Below are 20,139 nucleotides of genomic sequence, written 5' to 3' on the forward strand. Positions count from 1 at the left end.
TGGACCTTTGTTGGCAAGGTGATGTCTCTGCTTTTTAAGATGCTGTCTAGGTTTGCCATCGCCTTTCTCCCAAGGAGCAGGCGTCTTTTAATTTCGTGACTGCTGTCACCATCTGCAGTGAACATGGATCCCAAGAAAGTAAAATCTCTCACTGCCTCCATTTCTTACCCTTCTATTTGCCAGGAGGTGATGGGCCCAGTGGCCATGATCTTCGTTTTTTTGATGTTGAGCTTCAGACCATATTTTGCGCTCTCCTCTTTCACCCTCATTAAAAGGTTCTTTAATTCCTCTTCACTTTCTGCCATCAAGGCTGTATCATCTGCATATCTGAGGTTGTTGATATTTCTTCTGGCGATCTTAATTCCGGCTTGGGATTCATCCAGCCCAGCCTTTCGCATGATGAATTCTGCATATAAGTTAAATAAGCAGGGAGACAATATACAGCCTTGCTGTACTCCTTTCCCAATTTTGAACCAATCAGTTGTTCCATATCCAGTTCTAACTGTAGCTTCTTGTCCCACATAGAGATTTCTCAGGAGACAGATGAGGTGATCAGGCACTCCCATTTCTTTAAGAACTTGCCATAGTTTGCCGTGGTCGACACAGTCAAAGGCTTTTGCATAGTCAATGAAGCAGAAGTAGATGTCTTTCTGGAACTCTCTAGCTTTCTCCATAATCCAGCGCATGTTTGCAATTTGGTCTCTGGTTCCTCTGCCCCTTCGAAATCCAGCTTGCACTTCTGGGAGTTCTCGGTCCACATCCTGCTTAAGCCTGCCTTGTAGAATTTTAAGCATAACCTTGCTAGCGTGTGAAATGAGTGCAATTGTGCGGTAGTTTGAGCATTCTTTGACACTGCCTTTCTTGGGGATTGGGATGTAGACTGATCTTCTCCAATCCTCTGGCCACTGCTGAGTTTTCCAAATTTGCTGGCATATTGAGTGTAGCACCTTAACAGCATCATCTTTTAATATTTTAAATAGTTCAGCTGGAATATCATCACTTCCACTGGCCTTGTTATTAGCAGTGCTTTCTAAGGCCCATTTGACTTCACTCTCCAGGATGTCTGGCTCAAGGTCAGCAACCACACTACCTGGGGTATACGAGACATCCATTTCTTTCTGGTATAGTTCCCCTGTGTATTCTTGCCACCTCTTCTTGATGTCTTCTGCTTCTGTTAGGTCCTTTCCACTTTTGTCTTTTATTATGGTAATCTTTGTACGAAATGTTCCTTTCATATCTCCAATTTTCTTGAACAGATCTCTGGTTTTTCACATTCTATTGTTTTCCTCTATTTCTTTGCATTGCTCGTTTAAGAAGGCCTTCTTGTCTCTCCTTGCTATTTTTTGGAAATCTGCATTCAATTTCCTGTATCTTTCACTATCTCCCTCGCATTTTGCTTGCCTTCTCTCTCCCGCTATTTGTAAGGCCTCGTTGGACAGCCACTTTGCTTTCTTGAATTTCCTTTTCGTTGGGATGGTTTTAGTTGCTGCCTCCTATATAATGTTACGAGCCTCCATCCATAGTTCTTCAGGCACTCTGTCCACTAAATCTAAATCCTTAAACCTGTTCCTCACTTCCACTGTGTATTCATAAGGGATTTGACTTAGATTGTATCTTACCGGCCCAGTGGTTTTTCCTACTTTCTTCAGTTTAAGCTTGAATTTTGCTATAAGAAGCTGATGATCTGAGCCACAGTCAGCTCCAGGTCTTGTTTTTGCTGACTGTATTGAGCTTCTCCATCTTTGGCTGCAGAGAATATAATCATCTGGTGATGTCCATGTGTAGAGTCGTCTCTTGTGTTGTTGGAAAAGCGTGTTTGTGATGACCAGCTTGTTCTCTTGGCAGAACTCTATTAGCTTTTGCCCTGCTTCGTTTTGAACTCCAAGGCCAAACTTGCCAGTTGTTCCTTTTATCTCTTGACTCCCTACTTTAGCATTCCAATCCCCTATAATGAGAAGAACATCCTTCTTTGGTGTCATTTCTATAAGGTGTTGTAAGTCTTCATAGAATCGCTCAATTTCAGTTTCTTCAGCACCAGTGGTTGGTGCATAAACTTGGATTACTGTGATGTTAAAAGGTCTGCCTTGGATTCGTATCGAGATCATTCTATCATTTTTGAGATTGCATCCCAGTACAGCTTTTGCCACTCTTTTGTTGACTATGAGGGCCACTCCATTTCTTTTACGGGATTCTTGCCCACAGTAGTAGATATGATGGTCATCCGAACTGAATTCGCCCATTCCTGTCCATTTTAGTTCACTGATGCCCAGGATGTCAATATTTATTCTTGCCATCTCATTTTTGACCACATCCAACTTACCCAGGTTCATGGTTCTTACATTCCAGGTTCCTATGCAATATTTTTCTTTACAGCATTGGACTTTCCTTTCACTTCCAGGCATATCTGCAACTGAGCGTCCTTTCGGCTTTGGCCCAGCCGCTTCATCAGCTCTGAATCTACTTGTACTTGTCCTCCGCTCTTCCTCAGTAGCATGTTGGACGCCTTCCGACCTAAGGGGCTCATCTTCCAGCGTCATAACTTTCATATGCCTGTTGTCTTTGTCCATGGAGTTTTCTTGGCAGGGATACTGGAGTGGCTTGCTGGTTCCTGCTCCAGGTGGATCACGTTTGGTCAAAACTCTCCACTATGACCTGTCCATCTTGGGTGGCCCTGCACGACATAGCTCATAGCTTCTCTGAGTTATTCAAGCCCCTTCGCCATGGCAAGGCAGTAATCCATGAAGGGGTTTCCCCTCCTCACCTGGAGATAAATAGTGTCCCCGTTATCTTTTTGGCTGTAGATAAACTGATCAGATCTGTATTGCAAACATCTCTGTCCATTTAGATTGTGCTTAGGTCAACTTTGAAGATAGGGTGTTTACTTTAAAAGTTAAAAATGACTGCATACAAAGATGCATTGAAAGAAATGAAAGAGCATAATGTAGGCTGTATTTTCAACCCGCTCTATAGGAAGGAGAGTGTTAATAGCCACATTAATTTTTACATTTTCCTATGCATATCATTTTGTAACCTGTCTTGCCCTTTGTTACTGTTTTTAGTATGTTCTTCAGTTTGGTGTATAGAAATTGCACCCTTTAAACTGTTTATTAAAAATGCAAATCCACCCTCTATAAAAGTAAAGTTTAAGAAAATTATCCTCAGTTGATCAATTCTCAGCTGTTGAAGCACCATGGCAATCTCAGCAGAAAAGCCTCATGGTGTTGCTTTTTGTCTTTTAGGTTTGCTTTCTGCGATGTGCTTTCATGCTGCTAAATAGTAATTCAAAGTTCATGAGGCAACAGTTTTATCTTGCGAGGAGCTTAGCCTTCTTTGGCAAGCTGAATTTCTTGTTTTCACTCAGAGTGGATAGCATGTCCTTTATCGCAGCTGATCTCACAAACATGAAAGGTTGTGTCTGGTGCCTTGCAGGGTACTTTAGATTTCCTTATCATTATAAGTCACCTTATGCTGCCTTTCCCCCTTTTCTTCTAAGCCACTATATTCCAAGATGAAAGAAAGAGGTGATAGGAACTCAGAGCAACAAACTTTCATTCTAATCCTTCTATGGGAAGTGTTTAGTTCTCTTTTTCTTTCTCTTCCAAAGACTACTACATAATGCAGACACTACTTACCTCTTTTCAGATTAATATGTTGGAATATAAGAAAACAATGCTCTAACATGGCACTAATATGGCTTGCCTTCTTTTTATAGGCAATGGCCTTAACACGATCACTATCTTCCAATGTAGTTTTGAAATTCATGATGTTCTGTCACTTGTGTTATCTCAGTTTTTTTTCATTCATCTTAACTATCAGTTTTCTCTTGATATATTCCACTTGCTCAAAGCTACTAGTGAAAAATGCTGGCGGAATTAAAATAACAATGAAGGATTGAATCAAAATAGAAATAGATCAGCAACTTTCTAACATGAACATTGGTGATAGTAATTTTTTAAAAAAATGGGCTTGAGGGGTGTTAGGATTTTGTTTAGTTGTCTAGTTTTATTTTGTTAGTTATGGAAAACAATAAAAATACTTAGCAAAGTAAAAATAAAAAATCCTGAGCTTCTGGTTTCTTCTCATGTTATAAAAATGTACTTCAAAGAAGGCTACTTTTAAATTGTAATTACTATAATTATACTATATTATTATACAGCTTCTTGTTTTCTTCATAATGTCAGTGCAGTACTGGACATTTCTAGTACACTATCACTGGGCACAAATGTGTGTAATTTCAGACCTAATAAAAACTATCCCCTAATCATTTTTAAACTTTCCTCCCCTACCAATTGTTTTTACAGAGTAGAAGAAAACTCAGATAGGAGGAAATCAGTGGGTGAGGCACTGGCAGCGCAATTTGGTAGATGCGAAAACTGGTAAGTACCCAAGCTTTCTCTGAGACTCTTCCATGTTGTTTTGCAGTTCCCCCCCCCCCTTGACAATGCTTGGGGAAATGGGTTTGCTGATGTCACACATAATTCTGCCCTCAAATACCATGCCACCAAGTTCTTAATTTTTCTATCCACGTTTCTGATCTTAAACCAAAGGCAGGAATCGACTTCATGACAGGAGAGAGAGAGAGACAGGATAAACTGTTGTCTGTTTATCTGTGAGATCACCAAGTCTGAGCCCCCACTCTCACTCTACCCACATTCTGACAACTAAGTTTCTATGCTCTCTGTGTCTCATCTTCTTGCTTGGAGTCTGCATCACTGTGACTTGGTTCCATCTCTGCATCTCCAGAAAAGAATTCCCGGGTGGGAGATGTGTGTGTTTTTCCTACTAGTCTCTGGGTTTGAGAGTTTTGCATGCACTCAAATGGTGTATTGCAACTGGTTTGTGGCTGTGAGTGTTCATTTTGATGCCCAAAGCAGGCTCCTAAACTTTTGTTTTTGAGAAAAGTACATCTGTTGAATATCTTCTACTACTTCGCTGTTAAAAGTACAGGAACTTGGTGCAGAGAATAGGTTGCAACCACACTTGTTCCCCACAAAATGTACAACCTGAAAAACTTTTCTAGACTGCGTGGTTGGAGAAGGATTGTATACTGCCCAGTGAATTTTGGATGAAGGGCAGTATACAAATTTAATAAATAACAATAGTTGTCATTTTTAAAAAACCTTGGCTCTAAACCCAGGAGAAAACTAATATGGGAAAATATGCATTGTGTTGGGTTGTTATGAGATAAAAAGAATGTATTGTTACTATATGATCGATTACCTTGTGGTTACTAACATAATCCTATGCATTTTACGCAGAAGTAGGATTCACTTTGATTGTGCATAGACTAGCAGTGCTCTGCCTCCCTTTCGTTCTGCCTCTGCCTACCATTATCTGCCCTACCCTTTGTCCCACTGGCCAGTGCTGGAAACAGAGCAGGAGCGCCAGCAGCTCTCTGGGAGGTTATTTAAAAGCACAGTAAGAGAGGGACGCGGGTGACGCTGTGGGTTAAACCACAGAGCATAGGACTTGCTGATCAGAAGGTCGGCGGTTCGAATCCCTGCAACGGGGTGAGCTCCTGTTGTTCAGTCCCTGCTCCTGCCAACCTAGCAGCTGGAAAGCATGTCAAAGTGCAAGTAGATAAATAGGTACCGCTCCGGCGGGAAGGTAAACGGCGTTTCCGTGCGCTGCTCTGGTTCACCAGAAGCAGCTTAGTCATGCTGGCTACATGACCCGGAAGCTGTCTGCGGACAAACGCTGGCTCCCTTGGCCCATAGAGCGAGATGAGCACCGCAACCCCAGAGTCGGTCACGACTGGACCTAATGGTCAGGGGTACCTTTACCTTTACCTTTACCAGAGATTAGTTAAAATGTAGGCCACAGATTAGGAAGGATCAACAGGACCAAGTGGCATCTAGGGTAGTTGAATAGCAGTGTCACAAGACTATGAGAAAAGCTAGGCTAGCATTCTGTTCTTACAGTACCGATTCTTACAATACCAGCTGCTGATGGGATGGCTATAAGCAGAACCTGAGTGCTTAAGCACTCTCCTCACTTGTGACCCCCAGCAACTGGTATTCAGCAATGAGGAAGAATTTAGTCAGCATAGCCAGCATCAGCTAGGAGGCCCTGATAGCCTTCTCACTTCTCTTTTCAAGCCATCTATGTTAGTGGCCATCATTATTTCTTGTCAGAGCAAATTTCATATAGTGTCAAGGTAGGTTTCCTTCAGAATTAGTGGACCTTCCCAAATGATGATAATTAACAGGAGTGCCTGCTTTGGCAAAACAAGCAAACATTGATGGACTTTGAGGAGCAAATTGGTAAAATTGTATGTATCAGCAAACCTACCATAACATTACTTTCAATGGGTCTTCTGTGAGTAGGACTTAATTGGCTATAGTCCACTGACTTGAACACTGAACATGTTTGTTTGTCACTGGTTGGACAGAGAATCCTGTGCACAAATAGATTTTTGTGCAGTATTCTTCAGACTGACCCAGAAACTAGAACCACGTGTACTAGCCATTTAAAAACCTTTGAAATCTGCTGTTCATTATTCAGAAGGGTGAGTAGGGAGACTGGATTCAGCTTCCTCCCATGCAAGTTTTTCACTCTCAACCATCTGACTAGTGAAAATTCAGCTTTTTAAAAAAGGCTTTGTGTTTGCAGTTTGGTTACTTTGTCTGTCTTTGTCATGGATCAGAGCCACCATGTTTATTTACCAACTTTTACTCTTCTTAAACAGAAGAAGTAGAGTTTGACATTTTGTACAACTTTGAGTTGAGGGCAAAATATGATATAAAAATTGAAGGTTTGACATTTTGCTTCCCACGTTTAGTATAACGGATCTTTGTTTCTTGAGTTGACATTGCTCAAGAAATATGTTTTTGAATGTATTTACAAACTCCTCAACAGGGTAGTTAGAGTGTTAGAGTTTCATTTGAGTAAATAGAAGTCAACATTTTTGTGAAGTATGTAGGACTTCATTTTATAAAAAAAAATAGGCAAAATGACTTTTTTTAACCAAATGAAATACATTATTCTATTAAAAATAGTTTTAACCAATACTCAAAAAGGGTTGCGATATGTATAACATTGTTCAAGCACAACTGCACTAGTATTACATGAATCAAGTTCTTTTTAATAAAGGCCTCAACATGGCAAAGTTTAGAAATAGGTAGTATGCATGCACATAATACAACAAAATCTTTTATAAAACAGCTGTATTTTTTTTTTTTTGCAATGTTCGTACAAAGGGGAAAAAGAGCCACCACAAACATATTTAATCTGTTAGATTAATATCTCATGACAGCTAAAAAATCAGTAATGTGTAGCAGAAGAACAAAAGCCCCCACCCCCATTCTTTGTGTACAGGTGTGTGAAATCTTTTGTGCCTTTAAAGTTATGTATAAAATATTTCAAGGACTGTTTTTTTCTTAACAACCTAGAGAAATTGCACTACGTATTTCTGTCACAATTAAAAAAAGGCAAATTGTATTGATTTTTCTTTTTTTTATTCTTCATAACAACATAAAATAAGCTAATACTGTACCAGAGAAAGTGCTGGAAACTCATTACATTGAACGCTCTCCACCCACTACTGAGAATGTGATTTTGAGGTTTGTTGAAGAAATTTTAAAAATAATCCACAGTAGCTTTTAAACAGATACAAAATGATGAAGACTGGGTTGATTTAATATTTTTAGGCAAGTATGGGTTCTCCCCACTCTTCCCTTTAAGAATTCTCTTATTGATGTGTGTGCTTATGGCTTTTTGCTCTCCTTACACCACGGGGGAATTCATCATACACAAATAATGCATATGGCTGAGTAAATAAATATATAATATGTGTGTAGGCGATGCCCTCTTGTGCTCCAGGTAAGCTACTGTATACAGGACTGCGGAATAGGCCTTAGCACACATCAGATAAGGTCTTTCCACTTGCAAGTCGTATATCACTAAGTTCTATACGGTTTTACTAAATACGAAGGTTTTTTACATGGTATATATGTTTAGTATAGCTTGGACGACCACTGAATCTCCAAAACGGAAAAATCTGTGTTCATGCAGACCATTAGATGTTCTCTATAGTACTCATAACTTCTTGGCAACCTAAAGCTAACTGTAAAAGGAAGTTATGCTTTATTTGTGAAATTAGGTTTCCTAAAATTTTAACAATCTGAAGTGAATTTTTAATGGGCACAAAGAGAGTAGACCATCCATACTTCCACCATTTAAAAGATAAACAAATTCACACACTGTACTACAGCCTTCAGACCATATAATGAAAAAGTGCAGATATCATCTTCATTGATTAAGTAAAACCAAAGGAAAAGGCTCATACAAAATAGATTGCTCATATTCACACTACAAAGGATTTTTTTTAATTTGTAACAAATTCAATGTGTGTTATATCAGCAGCATTGTTGTAAATTTTACTGTAGTGCAGATTTTTTTTCTCATAAAAATACCATACAAATGGTCAGTCAAGTCATCAGCAAAAGAAAAACCCAGAAAACCACCAACCAAACAGAAAAAAAATAAATCCAGAGGTAATGCTGATGCTAAAACAATTATAATACTGTTGGTACATAGAAAAGTAATCATTATATTTTATACATTTATACAGTATACAAAAGGTTACAATGGATTATGCCACAGTCTCCCTTATGCCAATATCTATTTTCTTTGGAAGGAGTTCTTTCCTCTCATCAACACTGGCTAAGGAGTTTCGACAATTTTGCCCATCCATGTACAATTTTGCATACACTGGATTGGAGTAGTTTGTTGGCTGAAAAGAGATAAATATGTGATATTAAGAATAGCTCAAGCACAAAAATCAAGAAACCTCTCAATTTAATACATCATACAACGTGCACACATAGGAACAAATCGGGACATGATTATTCATTACCTTGGCTCACGCAAATAACAAAGAGTTGTTAAATATCTAATGGGACATGCTTTTAATACAACAGATGACATGCAACATGAGAGGAAACAGTGCTTTTTCTCAGGGGGGTACTCAAGAGTACGCAGTACCAGCTCTTCTTTTTGTTAAAAAGTGTGGCACTTACTGTAACAACTTCATGGTGAGTACCGACGCCTATTTTTCAAGGGGAAAAAACACTGAGGGGAAATCAAGTTTATTGGAAATATGGGAGGGGAACATATGAAAACGATGCCAATTCATTTCTCAGTTTCTTATATTTTCATATGATCCTGTTATGGAGAATATGAATAGCAGTTACCCTTGGAATGACCACAACTCTCAAAGGATACTGCTGCAGAAATGCTTACAAACTTCATAGTATACCTTCTCTTCAGCCCAGCTGCCACCGCAATATTTTGATTTAAGAGTTAGTAAAGGGCAGGGTGCTTTAGTGACAATAATGTGTGCCTCTCCAGCCTGGATGTTGATCTAAGCCAATGAATAGTGTTTTAAAAGCCTGCCTTCTTACTGTGTGCAGGCACATATATTCACATGTGCGCAGTCCATTTGGATACATGTTCCACAGGCACATGAAGTGACTCTCAAGTTCTCCACTTGTATGAGGACAGCTGATGGAGAAACTCATACATGTTGTGCTTGTGCATGGAAGGTGTAGGAGAAGTTTTCAAGGGCAACTAGATCAGACTTAAATAAACTCTTTTCCTAAATTCTAAATATCCTGCTCATACACTTCAATATTTCACTTGGTAATTGTACTGAATATAAAAGCAACCACAACATTCAGACCACCTCGACACTGAGCCCATAGGACAGATCTAGTCATTAGACTTTGTTATGGTTTAATTATGAGCATTTTTGCAAGATGCCTTTTTTCTATAGTAATGTCTTTATAGCTTCTGTATCATTTTATTTACAAAAAAAGAATATGCTTGAAGCATGCATGAAAATATTAGATAATTTTCATGATAATTTTCATCATTAGGATATGGTTAAAGGACCATAGGGACGCGGGTGGCGCTGTGGGTAAAACCTCAGCGCCTAGGGCTTGCCGATCGCATGGTCGGCGGTTCGAATCCCCACGGCGGGGTGAGCTCCCGTCTTTTGGTCCCAGCTCCTGCCCACCTAGATAAATAGGTACCACTTTATAGCGGGAAGGTAAACAGCGTTTCCGTGTGCTGCGCTGGTGCTGGCTCGCCAGAGCAGCTTCGTCACGCTGGCCACATGACCCGGAAGTGTCTCCGGACAGCGCTGGCCCCCAGCCTCTTAAGTGAGATGGGCGCACAACCCTAGAGTCAGACACGACTGGCCCGAATGGGCAGGGGTACCTTTACCTTTACCTAAAGGAAAGTTCTGGATATTATTAAGGCTGTAACCTTATGCATACCTAATTGATACTAGACTTAGTAGAATTATTGTTGAGTAAACACACATAGCATTGGGCTGAATGTTGTGTGATATAACCATAGCCTATGCAATTGGCTTGAGTTCCATTTTTTCATGGCCAGATAAGCTCACAATTAAAGCCCTATAAAAGCCCAATGAATGGGTCTGTCCAGTCTGTTTGTCTCATGCTGCATATTGTAAAAAGAAAAAGAAAAAAAGTGATTGCCAACTCTACAACATTCTATGAACGTTTTGGTGCAATACATGCAAAATGATATCCAGTTGCAGAAACCACATTACAAATGAGTGTAAATGATTTCATATAAATACATGCATCCTTGCATATGAATATGATTATTAATAATAATGTCACTGATGTTTAAGAAAGTTTAAAGGTCTTTGATTCATTACTCATTAATTATGGGTCAGAGTCAGTCTTGACTTGTGGACATAAAGGCTTGTTCTGTCCACGGAAACCTTCTGATCTATGAAGAGGAGTGGCAGGGGGAGGTTAATTTTTCCAATTTCCCTCTCACTTTACTGCCAGCAGTGCTGCCACTCCCCCCCCCCACTGTTCTGGAGGGTCCCCAACCCTCGGGAAGAGTGTGGGAGAGAATTAGCAAAATTCACCTTCCTCCACTACTTAACTGGAGCATACTCTGAGTGGAATGCCACTTGGAATATTCTAACCAGCAGGGAGCAAAGTCTGGATCCAGTCCAGCAGATGAAATTTAGAGAACGTTGGGAACATTCATGTCCAACTACCTACTAATTTTAAAGCCTTTTAAGTTTACCACTAACTTTATTTCAGTTCTGTGCCTTGTGCTCATAAACTTGTTCCACTGCCCTAAAATCTGTTACACAATCCAGCGCACAATCAGGTACAGAGAACGCAGCTAATTGGGCATGTCATTTTGCTTATTAAGACACTAAATATTGTGTAATGTTACTGTCACATTATTTTGAGCAGCTGATAATACTCCAGATAAACCATTTGTCTGATGTAGGGTATTAATATAAAGTGGCTAGTTGATCCTAATTTTAATGAAAAATTTATTACAATTTATTTCCCAGAGTTTGTCATAAATTTGTGCACTTTTTCCTCCTGTCAGTTTCTTTTAGTGTGATAAAAAGTTTTCAGTTAGTTATGTTCGCTTACTATCTTGCCTGAAGTTTCTCTTTGAATTAGTAGCTAAAAGGTGCAAACACTGATTTCTGTGAAAACAGATCTCAAAGCATCACCTTCGACACTGCTGTCTAAATATGACTGAATATTTGAAATTAGTTCTTAGCTGGACCTGGCTGCACCATAATGGGGTAGAGCTATTCAATTTGAAGTTTTCAAGATGGCGCTGACGACAACATAGTGTCCAGTTCCTTTTGAGGATTATAACTCTTCTTCAGAGGTGGCTACCACATCATCTGTGGAAGACAGTTTTGGACAATTTCTCTTTGAAAGACCTGAAGAAGTATTATAATACTCAAAGTTCATTAGGTAATAAATTTGCTTATGCTCATCTTGGATGTCTCTTTTTCATTTGGTTACTTACTGCTTTGGCTGCCTTTCCTTCTTTCCTTTTTTTTACTGTAATGGGTGCCTTGTCTGTTTTAATTTTTCTGAAGGAGCAAACAATCCGTATGCTGCGCTGATGCTACACAGCAAAACATGACTTATCTATGAATAAGTTTCTTTCTTATCATTGCTTTATTTCCAGGGCCAAACTAGATGTGACATGAACTGTGTCAATACAATTAATGTGCATGTATCTAAATAGCAGGATTGTGAGGGTGGGTGGGGAGCAGAATTTAAATTCTTTATCTGCCTGCCACAAAATCACCTCTTTGAAGCTGCTACTTGTGTTTCTAAGGGAGTTCCCATTTACAGCTGTATATCTATCCCCACAGGCACCCCAGGCTTCCCTGCAGCTGTTATTCACACAATAAATGTGCACATTAATTGCATTTTCACTTTTAACATCAGGTCTAGATTAATTTATATTGTTTCATATCATTTTGTATGGCTATTTTTAAATACACCATTCATTTAAATACTTGTTTGCATATTAGTGCTACCTTTATCAGTTGTGAACTCATACAGATCATTTCTAACTCTTGAGTAAGGGGCTATGGTAGAATGAGCATGGAAAATGAATGGCAGTTTCTCACCCCTGCTGTTAAAGGTCCTTTCAGGTCAGTGTTTAAGTAGATTGGCGGTGCTGTGTGGGGAAGCTTGAAGACTGTGGACCCTCCCCCTATATACCTGGCCTGCATTTAAATACAGCAATTTTTTGCATTTAGTTCTTGTTTTTAAAATATTGCATTTTCCTTCTACACTCTGAAATAGTATTGAACAAGCAATGAGTAAAATTACATACTTGAACTTTATCTTTTTCAAAGATACTTTTTTTAATGCATACAAGTTTAAAAAATACTTTCATTAGTACAGGAAGCATTTCTGTTCTAGAGTAATCTTCATTTTTTCAAATGGCCCTAGGGGCTAGCCCTAATTTATTGTATACACATGTGATTAATTGACTAGGACACACTTGGCTATTTCTAAAAACTATTCATAATCCAGCTACTCCTCTGTCATAGGGCAACTGTATACATCATAGTATTGAAATAATTCTTCAAGGTCTTGTACAGATGATGGTAATTTGGAACAACAGGAGTGTTTCCTTTTAAGTGCTGGGGAGATTCTTTGAAAGCTTAGCAAAACTACTTTGCTAGTGTTAGGTGTGCAACTGGGGGGGGGGGGTTGTGTTCATTTGGCACGTAACAAAGAGATTGGCCAGAATTTTTATGTGCCTCAAAATACATCACATGTACAAGATGAAAGAAGCCTCTCCCAGTGCCATTAAGGTCACCCCATGTTTAAAAAGGATATCACAGATTTGGAAAAGGTACAGGAAAGTAAAGCGAAAACCATTAAGGGTTATTGCACATTCCATACAAAGAATCACTTCAGTATATAGGTCTTTTTAGTCTAGAAAAAAAAACCATTAAGGATTGATAAATTGCATTTAGAGATAGAAATCCCTTTCGCATAATGCCAGAACATTTGATTGGGATTCTTTTTAAAAAACAACATTCATTGACACTGAGATGTGCAGATGGCGGCTATCTCTGATGAGTTTCAAAAGAATGAGATCTGTTTTCCATGAATGGATCAAATACTGGTTGCCAGCATTAAATAAATGGAACCTCTATGTCTCTGAGGAGCAGATTTTGACACCTTCATTCCTTACGTGATTTTTCTAGATACACTGCTAGAAACAGAACGCTGGGCCAGATAAACCATTAACTCTGACCCATCCAGGCAGTGATAATCATTAAAATAATTTAAATCCCTATAAAGTTCCAGGCGGTTCTTAAGTTTTTACACTGTTTGCTCACTATCTTGCTATCGCTCCAGCATCACCATTGAATAATGAACAATTTGGGAATGGTACAATGGTCATTATGTAAAATAAGTCATTGAGCAGTCTCAGGCATGAGATATTTTGTAGCAGCAGGAAAGAGAGTGTTTTCCCATCACAGGTCTTCAAAATTAATTAGGTAAAAGCATATGGTTAGTGCAGATTTCAAATACCTGGCGGGGATAAGAAAGTATTACGGTTTTTCAGTTGAAAATAATCAATATATATTAGGAACAACTCACAATTGTTACAGTGTATAATACTGAGCTAGTTTCACACATGAATGTTTGCATTTGTGACTTATAGATTAAGCATTCTGGAAATAATGGGTTGGATTCAAATGAGTCTTTCCATTTCAGAAGAGGCCCTGATCAGTAAGAATGGTGGAGGCTGGTCCACAGCCCTCCCACTGAAAATGTCACGTAATTAAAAATCCCTTCTCAAAATCTTGAAGCCACACATTCTGTTCTTATTATTTCTACCTTGCTCTTCTATAAGTTTGTCAGTGGACTTCTGAAATGAAACGTTAGGGCACTGTTCCTATCTGGCTATGATTCCACATACTTCCTCAAATCTGGAAGATATTCTCTTAAACCTCAGACATAACATAGGTTAATTATGATTAGTATGGTGTAATGAGCTTTTGCACATGAGCAGAGATTATTACTTCACATTTTCAGGACTGATCCATGCATTGCAAATATGTTCTGATTTGTTATAATGGCTCAAATGAAACTTCCCCCCTGACGGTTGGAATACCGTACTTTTGGGGTTTTTTGTTTTAATTTAGAGAAGTATATTTTGGATTATAAATAGTTAAATTGATTTTGGGGAGAGGAAACCTGTGTAAGCAAGTTTTCCCGGCATTTTAAAAGTTTTTATGTGTTTTGTTTTCTGGCAGTGGATGTATAGGTGTAAACAATACATAAATACACAAACTTAGTCATGTGATACGGCTTAATTTCTAAGTAAGAGGTGCGGAGTCAATCTTGTCTGAAAATGCTACTTAGACCCTCTTACATGGAAACGCTTTCCCTGTCCAAAGATGTGCAGAGAAAAAAGAGACAGTGTCAGTCTGTACACATATAATGGCAAGCTTCTTAAATAAGTGCTGTCAAAATCCTATTGTGATGAAAGAGCAGGTTAAAAAATTCAGCCCTACCAAGTCAAAAAGCTACCAGCCACTACTGAATAAAGGTAGGCATTTTCACCAATTTTATTTTTCCCCACCTCCAGAGAGCTTTGGAACACTCTGAAATAGTGTGGGAAGTACTTAGGAGGGCTGTAGGGGAGAAGAGAAATTTGCAAAAATTGACCCCTTCCTTGCATATAAGCTGGAGCCTTAACTGGATCAGAGCTTCTTTTTGCAAATGGAAGAATACCTTTGGATCCTACCCAATGACAATATTTTGCTATTATTTAAAACATAATTATTTGAATTAGGAAACAAATATTTGATTTTACCTTTTCTGGATTTAATGTAAAATCTGAAAGACCTCTTTCGTTGTGATTATGGCCCACCTCATACATATTATACGATGGATTTCCAATCTCTACATTGATTCCTCCATTTATAATTGGTTGTCGTCGGATTGTTTTTGCCCTAAAATATATCACAAGGGAAAGAGTGAACAAATTAATCTCTGTATTGGGTTGTGTGTGTGTGTGTGTGTGTGTGTGTGTGTGTATAAAAAATCTGTGAAAAGAAGGAAGTGATTTTCAGGGTGGGGGGGGAGATTGTCTTGCCAGATTAATTTTCAATGTTTCCAAGGGGAGTGGGAAGCTTTTCCTCTGCAAACACACCCCTTCTGCAACTATCCCTTGAGAGTTCTCTTCTTAGTTTCTTACTCTTCTCTCACTAAACTCTCTCCTTGGAAAACATTATTAATTCCTATGACTTTCAATACCTCTTATATGTTGCCCCGTTACCTCTATAGATACCCCACAGCTTTCCAGTCTCTCTGTCTGACAATTGCTCTATTTGTTTCTGGGAGGGGAGTTTTTGTTTTGTTTTACCTATTTATGTTGTGTTCTCATTTTGTATTTTTTGTGTGAATCGCCCTGTGATCTTCGGATGAAGGGCAGAATACAACAACTGCTACTACTGCTGCTCCACTATGTTGTCTAATTGCAATACCAAGGTCAGCAAGTCTAAGCCAGAATCAGTTCTCTTTCCTCCCAAGTCTTCCTTTCTTTAGTCTATGTCCGGTCTCCTTGGTAAATAGGTTTCACGTCTCTTCTTTGTACGCTATATCCAGTTATTTGCCAAGTTTTAATGCCCTTCTTGCATACCTAAGTGCACCACTACCGAAAAGGCCCTCTGCCACATTCAGATGGTATGACAATTATCTGAACCCGGCAGAGGGCCTTTCAGTGGTGGTGCCCACTCTGTGGAATGCCCTCCCATCAGATGTTAAGGAGTTGAGTAATTATATAACATTTAGGAAACATCTAAAGGCAGCCCTGTATAGGGAAGCTTTTTAAGGCTTAATGTTTTACTGTTTTTTTTTATATGCTGGAAGCTGCCCAGAGTGGCTGGAGCAATATAAATAATTTGTACCCCACCCATCTGGCTGGGTACAAATAAATTGTTGCTGTTGCTGTTGTTGTTAGTAGTAGCAGCAGTAGTAGCAGCAGTAGATTCCCCACTTCACTAGCTGTCCCTTTGTGTACCCAGCCTAAATATATTGTCCTTACCTATCGTATCTGTTGGTCTTGATTTGTTGATGCCCATGCCGTCCGCTCCACTAGCTCTCTCTTACTGCCTTAAACAGTCACGCCCATTCTCCCTTCTTTTTGCTTTGTTTTACTTTTGCCATGAACATGTAGCTGGTGTCATTTTGTTCCTTTCCTTCAAGGCTCCTCTGAAAATGTGCCTTTTCTATGTGGCCTTTGACTCATCTTCTTAATCCTAGTTCCCAACTATGATCAAGCTTTAAGTAAGTGTATCCCATTTGCTCAAATTCATCAAGCCCTACCATTGACTCTCCCACCTCTGTTCCTGTTATATTCCCCATTGGTATTTCATATTGCAAATTATTTGGAGTATCTCAGAGATAGGATTGGACTGAAATTACACAACCATCATCACCATTCAAGGTTGGTTGTCCTTAGAACTTATCCAGTAAATTGCTTCTTTTTCCTTTGACAGAAATTTCTTACCTTCGCTTTCTTTTACAAAGTAGCAAACCTATTACCAAAGTAGTAATCAAGGTCACCAAGAGGACGAGTGGAACAATGATTGCAATGCTTCCTGCAACAAATAACAGAAACAGGTTTGACTACTGATAATTTAACACTTGGCAAGGAAACTTTGATAATACCTTAGTAAGCAGAGTGACATGCAGCTTTGATTGTAATGTAGATCAGGTTTTAACAAATAGATAAGGTAAGGTAGGGATGGAATACTGGAAGCTGTTAAATGTTTTTGTGTCACCTGAAACCTGAGTTGTAGTTTCTTTCCTCCCAAAAAGCTGTGAGCCAAGAATAAACCTTGGTTACAGCTCGTGGGTTTGTTTGGAGAGAAACAACCCATCAGCTCTGGTTTTGACATGATACTAAGCAGGAGCATATCTTAGCTCCCAGCAGTGTGGAAGCAGCCTGAACAGGGAAAAGCATTTACAGTAGCACACATTATGTTCACCTTTTAAACTATAGTTCAGTTTAACTGCATTTCAAACTAACGTCTGAACCAGGTCACTGACTGACCTAGAGTTGTTCATTATATTCCAGTGTTCTGGTTCTAAAATATTCTACTGAGAAGTATCTTTGGGTTCTCTACATGACAAGATGAAAAGTTTAAATTCCTTCTACTATTAAGTTCCAGCAGTTGGCCTGCCTTTCTCAAAGTCCTTTCTCAAAGCTGACATTTTACTTAAGTCATTCGTTGAACTATTTAATTTCTCTTTATTAGCCATTTCACTGCCACCTGACAGTCATACTCCAGTCCCTCTTTGTGTATCAATCTGTCACCAGTCTTCTAGATAGCTCAGTTGGTTAGAGTGTGGTGCTGATGATGCCAAGGTTGCAGGTTTGATCACCATGTGAGGCAGCTGCATATTCCTGCATTGCAAGAGGCTGGACTAGATGATCCTCATGGTCTCTTCCAACTCTACAATTCTTTTATTCTATCCCAGTTTCAGTTTGTTAAAGTAGATTACAAGCCTTCTGGATAGTGATCATGACACCATACCATATGGTTAAAGTTTGTAACCAAATACTACTCTATCAAGCACAGGACATGCCAAACATGTTTATTTGCTGAAACATTACATTTGACTTCTCAAATGTAATGATCTAGGGACCATACTTAACTTTTTCTTAACTACTTATTAACCACCGACTTGTCTAAATAGGTATCTAACCCAGTTAGAGAGTATACATATGCAAAGACATGTTTCTGCATATGCATATCTTACTTGATGAGCACAAACAGGTCCTGCCCAGTTATCCTCTTGGACACAATAGCCCAGATTGTGTGCAAGAAACACTTAATTCTTTTTAAAAGTGAATTTTCTTAGTTACATAACTAACTTTGATTTGGTGCACTTTCTTTTCTGTCAAGTGCTTTTTCAAAACCTAGTTTTCCATTAATTTCGATTTATTCTGCAATTCTCCTAACTGAAACCAAACTTTATCCATCACTTGTAAACTTTCCTCCTATTGTCTTCTTATGGCCCAAACTAGATGTCATGCTTCTTAGTTCACAAATTACCGTATTTTTCGCTCTATAAGACACACCAGACCACAAGACGCACCTAGTTTTTGGAGGAGGAAAACAAGAAAAAAAAGATTCTGAATCTCAGAAGCCAGAACAGCAAGAGGGATCGCTGCGCAGCGAAAGCAGCGATCCCTCTTGCTGTTCTGGCTTCTGGGATAGCTGTGCAGCCTGCATTCGCTCCATAAGACGCACACACATTTCCCCTTACTTTTTAGGAGGGGAAAAGTGAGTCTTATAGAGCAAAAAATACGGTACCTGCCACTGTGGGGACCTTGATTGGGATTCAGGCATGGAGGGGTAGCAGAGCTTTAACCTTTACCCTTATTTGATCCTGATTGAGATCATTACCCCTTCCCTAATACTGCAAATGGCATGGAAAGGGAGAAGAATCTTCCATTTGATTAAATGGTCCAATGTAAATTGCAGATGCAGGGCCCCCTATGCATATCAGGACTGCGTCGGTGTAAAGAATTAACCTCCCCCTTTCCAGTGTCCCGTTCCAAATTGTGAGCTTCCATGCTGTCAATTTGTGAAAGAAAATGTTTGCAAAGGCAAACTACATAATAAACATTTCACATAGTTAGGCTCTAACAGTTGTCCCATACTTTTCATATCAGAGTGACCCACATGTCCACAGGAATGGTCAATTATCACCATCATTTTATTTGTATGCTGCCTTCCCAAAGTTAAAACCATGCCCAAGGCAGCTTACAACATGAAAAGATTTACATTACAAACATAACAAAAGTAGTCATAAACAAAAAAGAACATATCAAAAAATACACAACTGAACTGAACAATTTCCATTTAATCATAAGATCTAAAAAATAAAGATACAAGAAATTAATGTCAATAACAGTAGCAAAATGCCCATTCCAATAACTTCCAGTGCTATCAAAAAATGCTTTGTTCCTTAAATAACGGCTTAAATTATATTAACATTGTTATTCAAAAAAACTTACTTGTACTGATATTGTCAGATTTGCTGCTTTTAGGAGCTGGCCTCTCACACTGTGTACCAGACCAGTTGGTGGAGCATCTAAAACAACCCAATTGAGATAATAAAATCACCTCACACTTACAAATTATACAAAAATATATTAAATAGACATAACCCATATTAATGACCAAAAAATCATGTTCTGGAGTAAACACAATTTGTCTCCAATAAGGTGTAATGATGCTACCATTTTCATTTCTTCAATATTTATCAAAATATATAATAAAATTTATAAAATAGTTAAGTGGTAATACAACAATGCCAGTACTGTTAACATTGGGTATCAAAACCTGCAATGAAAGTCACAGATAATAACTAAATATAAAGTCTCTTGTTAGTAGAGACTGATGACATTAAACATTCACAAACCGGGAAGTCTCATTTTTACTTACAAAACTGCTTTCATTTTACTATTCTCTCCTGTGTCTTTTGCAAAATGTCTTAACCTAAAATGTATTGACTTTAGACTAATAGAAGCACCAAAATAGGAATCCTAGACATATAAGTAGCAATTATTTATGTTCCTGAGCAATAATTGTGCTTTTTATGAACAGGCCACAAGTAGAAATGAAAAGCTATTAAAAATGGAATATTCTGAAATGAGTTACTTGTTATCCATTAAGCTTGGGTGATACCTGGGCTGCATTATTTTAATTGGCTGATTTTCATGGGTAGTCAACCTGGTGCCCCCTCCAGCTGTTTTTGGGCTACAGCTCTCAAC

General features: G+C 38.7%; 1 protein-coding gene across 4 annotated transcripts in view; it reads right to left on the reverse strand.

Annotated features, from left to right (window-relative positions):
- Nucleotides 1–7,063: 7,063 nt before the first annotated feature.
- The window catches only part of LRP1B (LDL receptor related protein 1B), a 748,913-nt gene continuing 735,837 nt past the window's right edge, over nt 7,064–20,139 (reverse strand). For 3 of the 4 annotated variants that reach the window (XM_053405869.1, XM_053405860.1, XM_053405841.1), the window contains 5 exons: nt 19,381–19,457; nt 16,861–16,951; nt 15,163–15,301; nt 12,446–12,544; nt 7,064–8,734 (listed from right to left, as the gene is read on the reverse strand). In XM_053405869.1, the coding sequence (XP_053261844.1) occupies nt 8,594–8,734; nt 12,446–12,544; nt 15,163–15,301; nt 16,861–16,951; nt 19,381–19,457 (547 nt within the window). In that variant the 3' untranslated portion in view covers nt 7,064–8,593. The remainder of the gene's footprint in view (nt 8,735–12,445; nt 12,545–15,162; nt 15,302–16,860; nt 16,952–19,380; nt 19,458–20,139) is intronic. The other variant, XM_053405851.1, reaches the window with a different exon arrangement.

The sequence above is a fragment of the Podarcis raffonei genome, chromosome 1 (assembly GCF_027172205.1).
Source record: "Podarcis raffonei isolate rPodRaf1 chromosome 1, rPodRaf1.pri, whole genome shotgun sequence".
Lineage (NCBI taxonomy): Eukaryota > Metazoa > Chordata > Lepidosauria > Squamata > Lacertidae > Podarcis > Podarcis raffonei.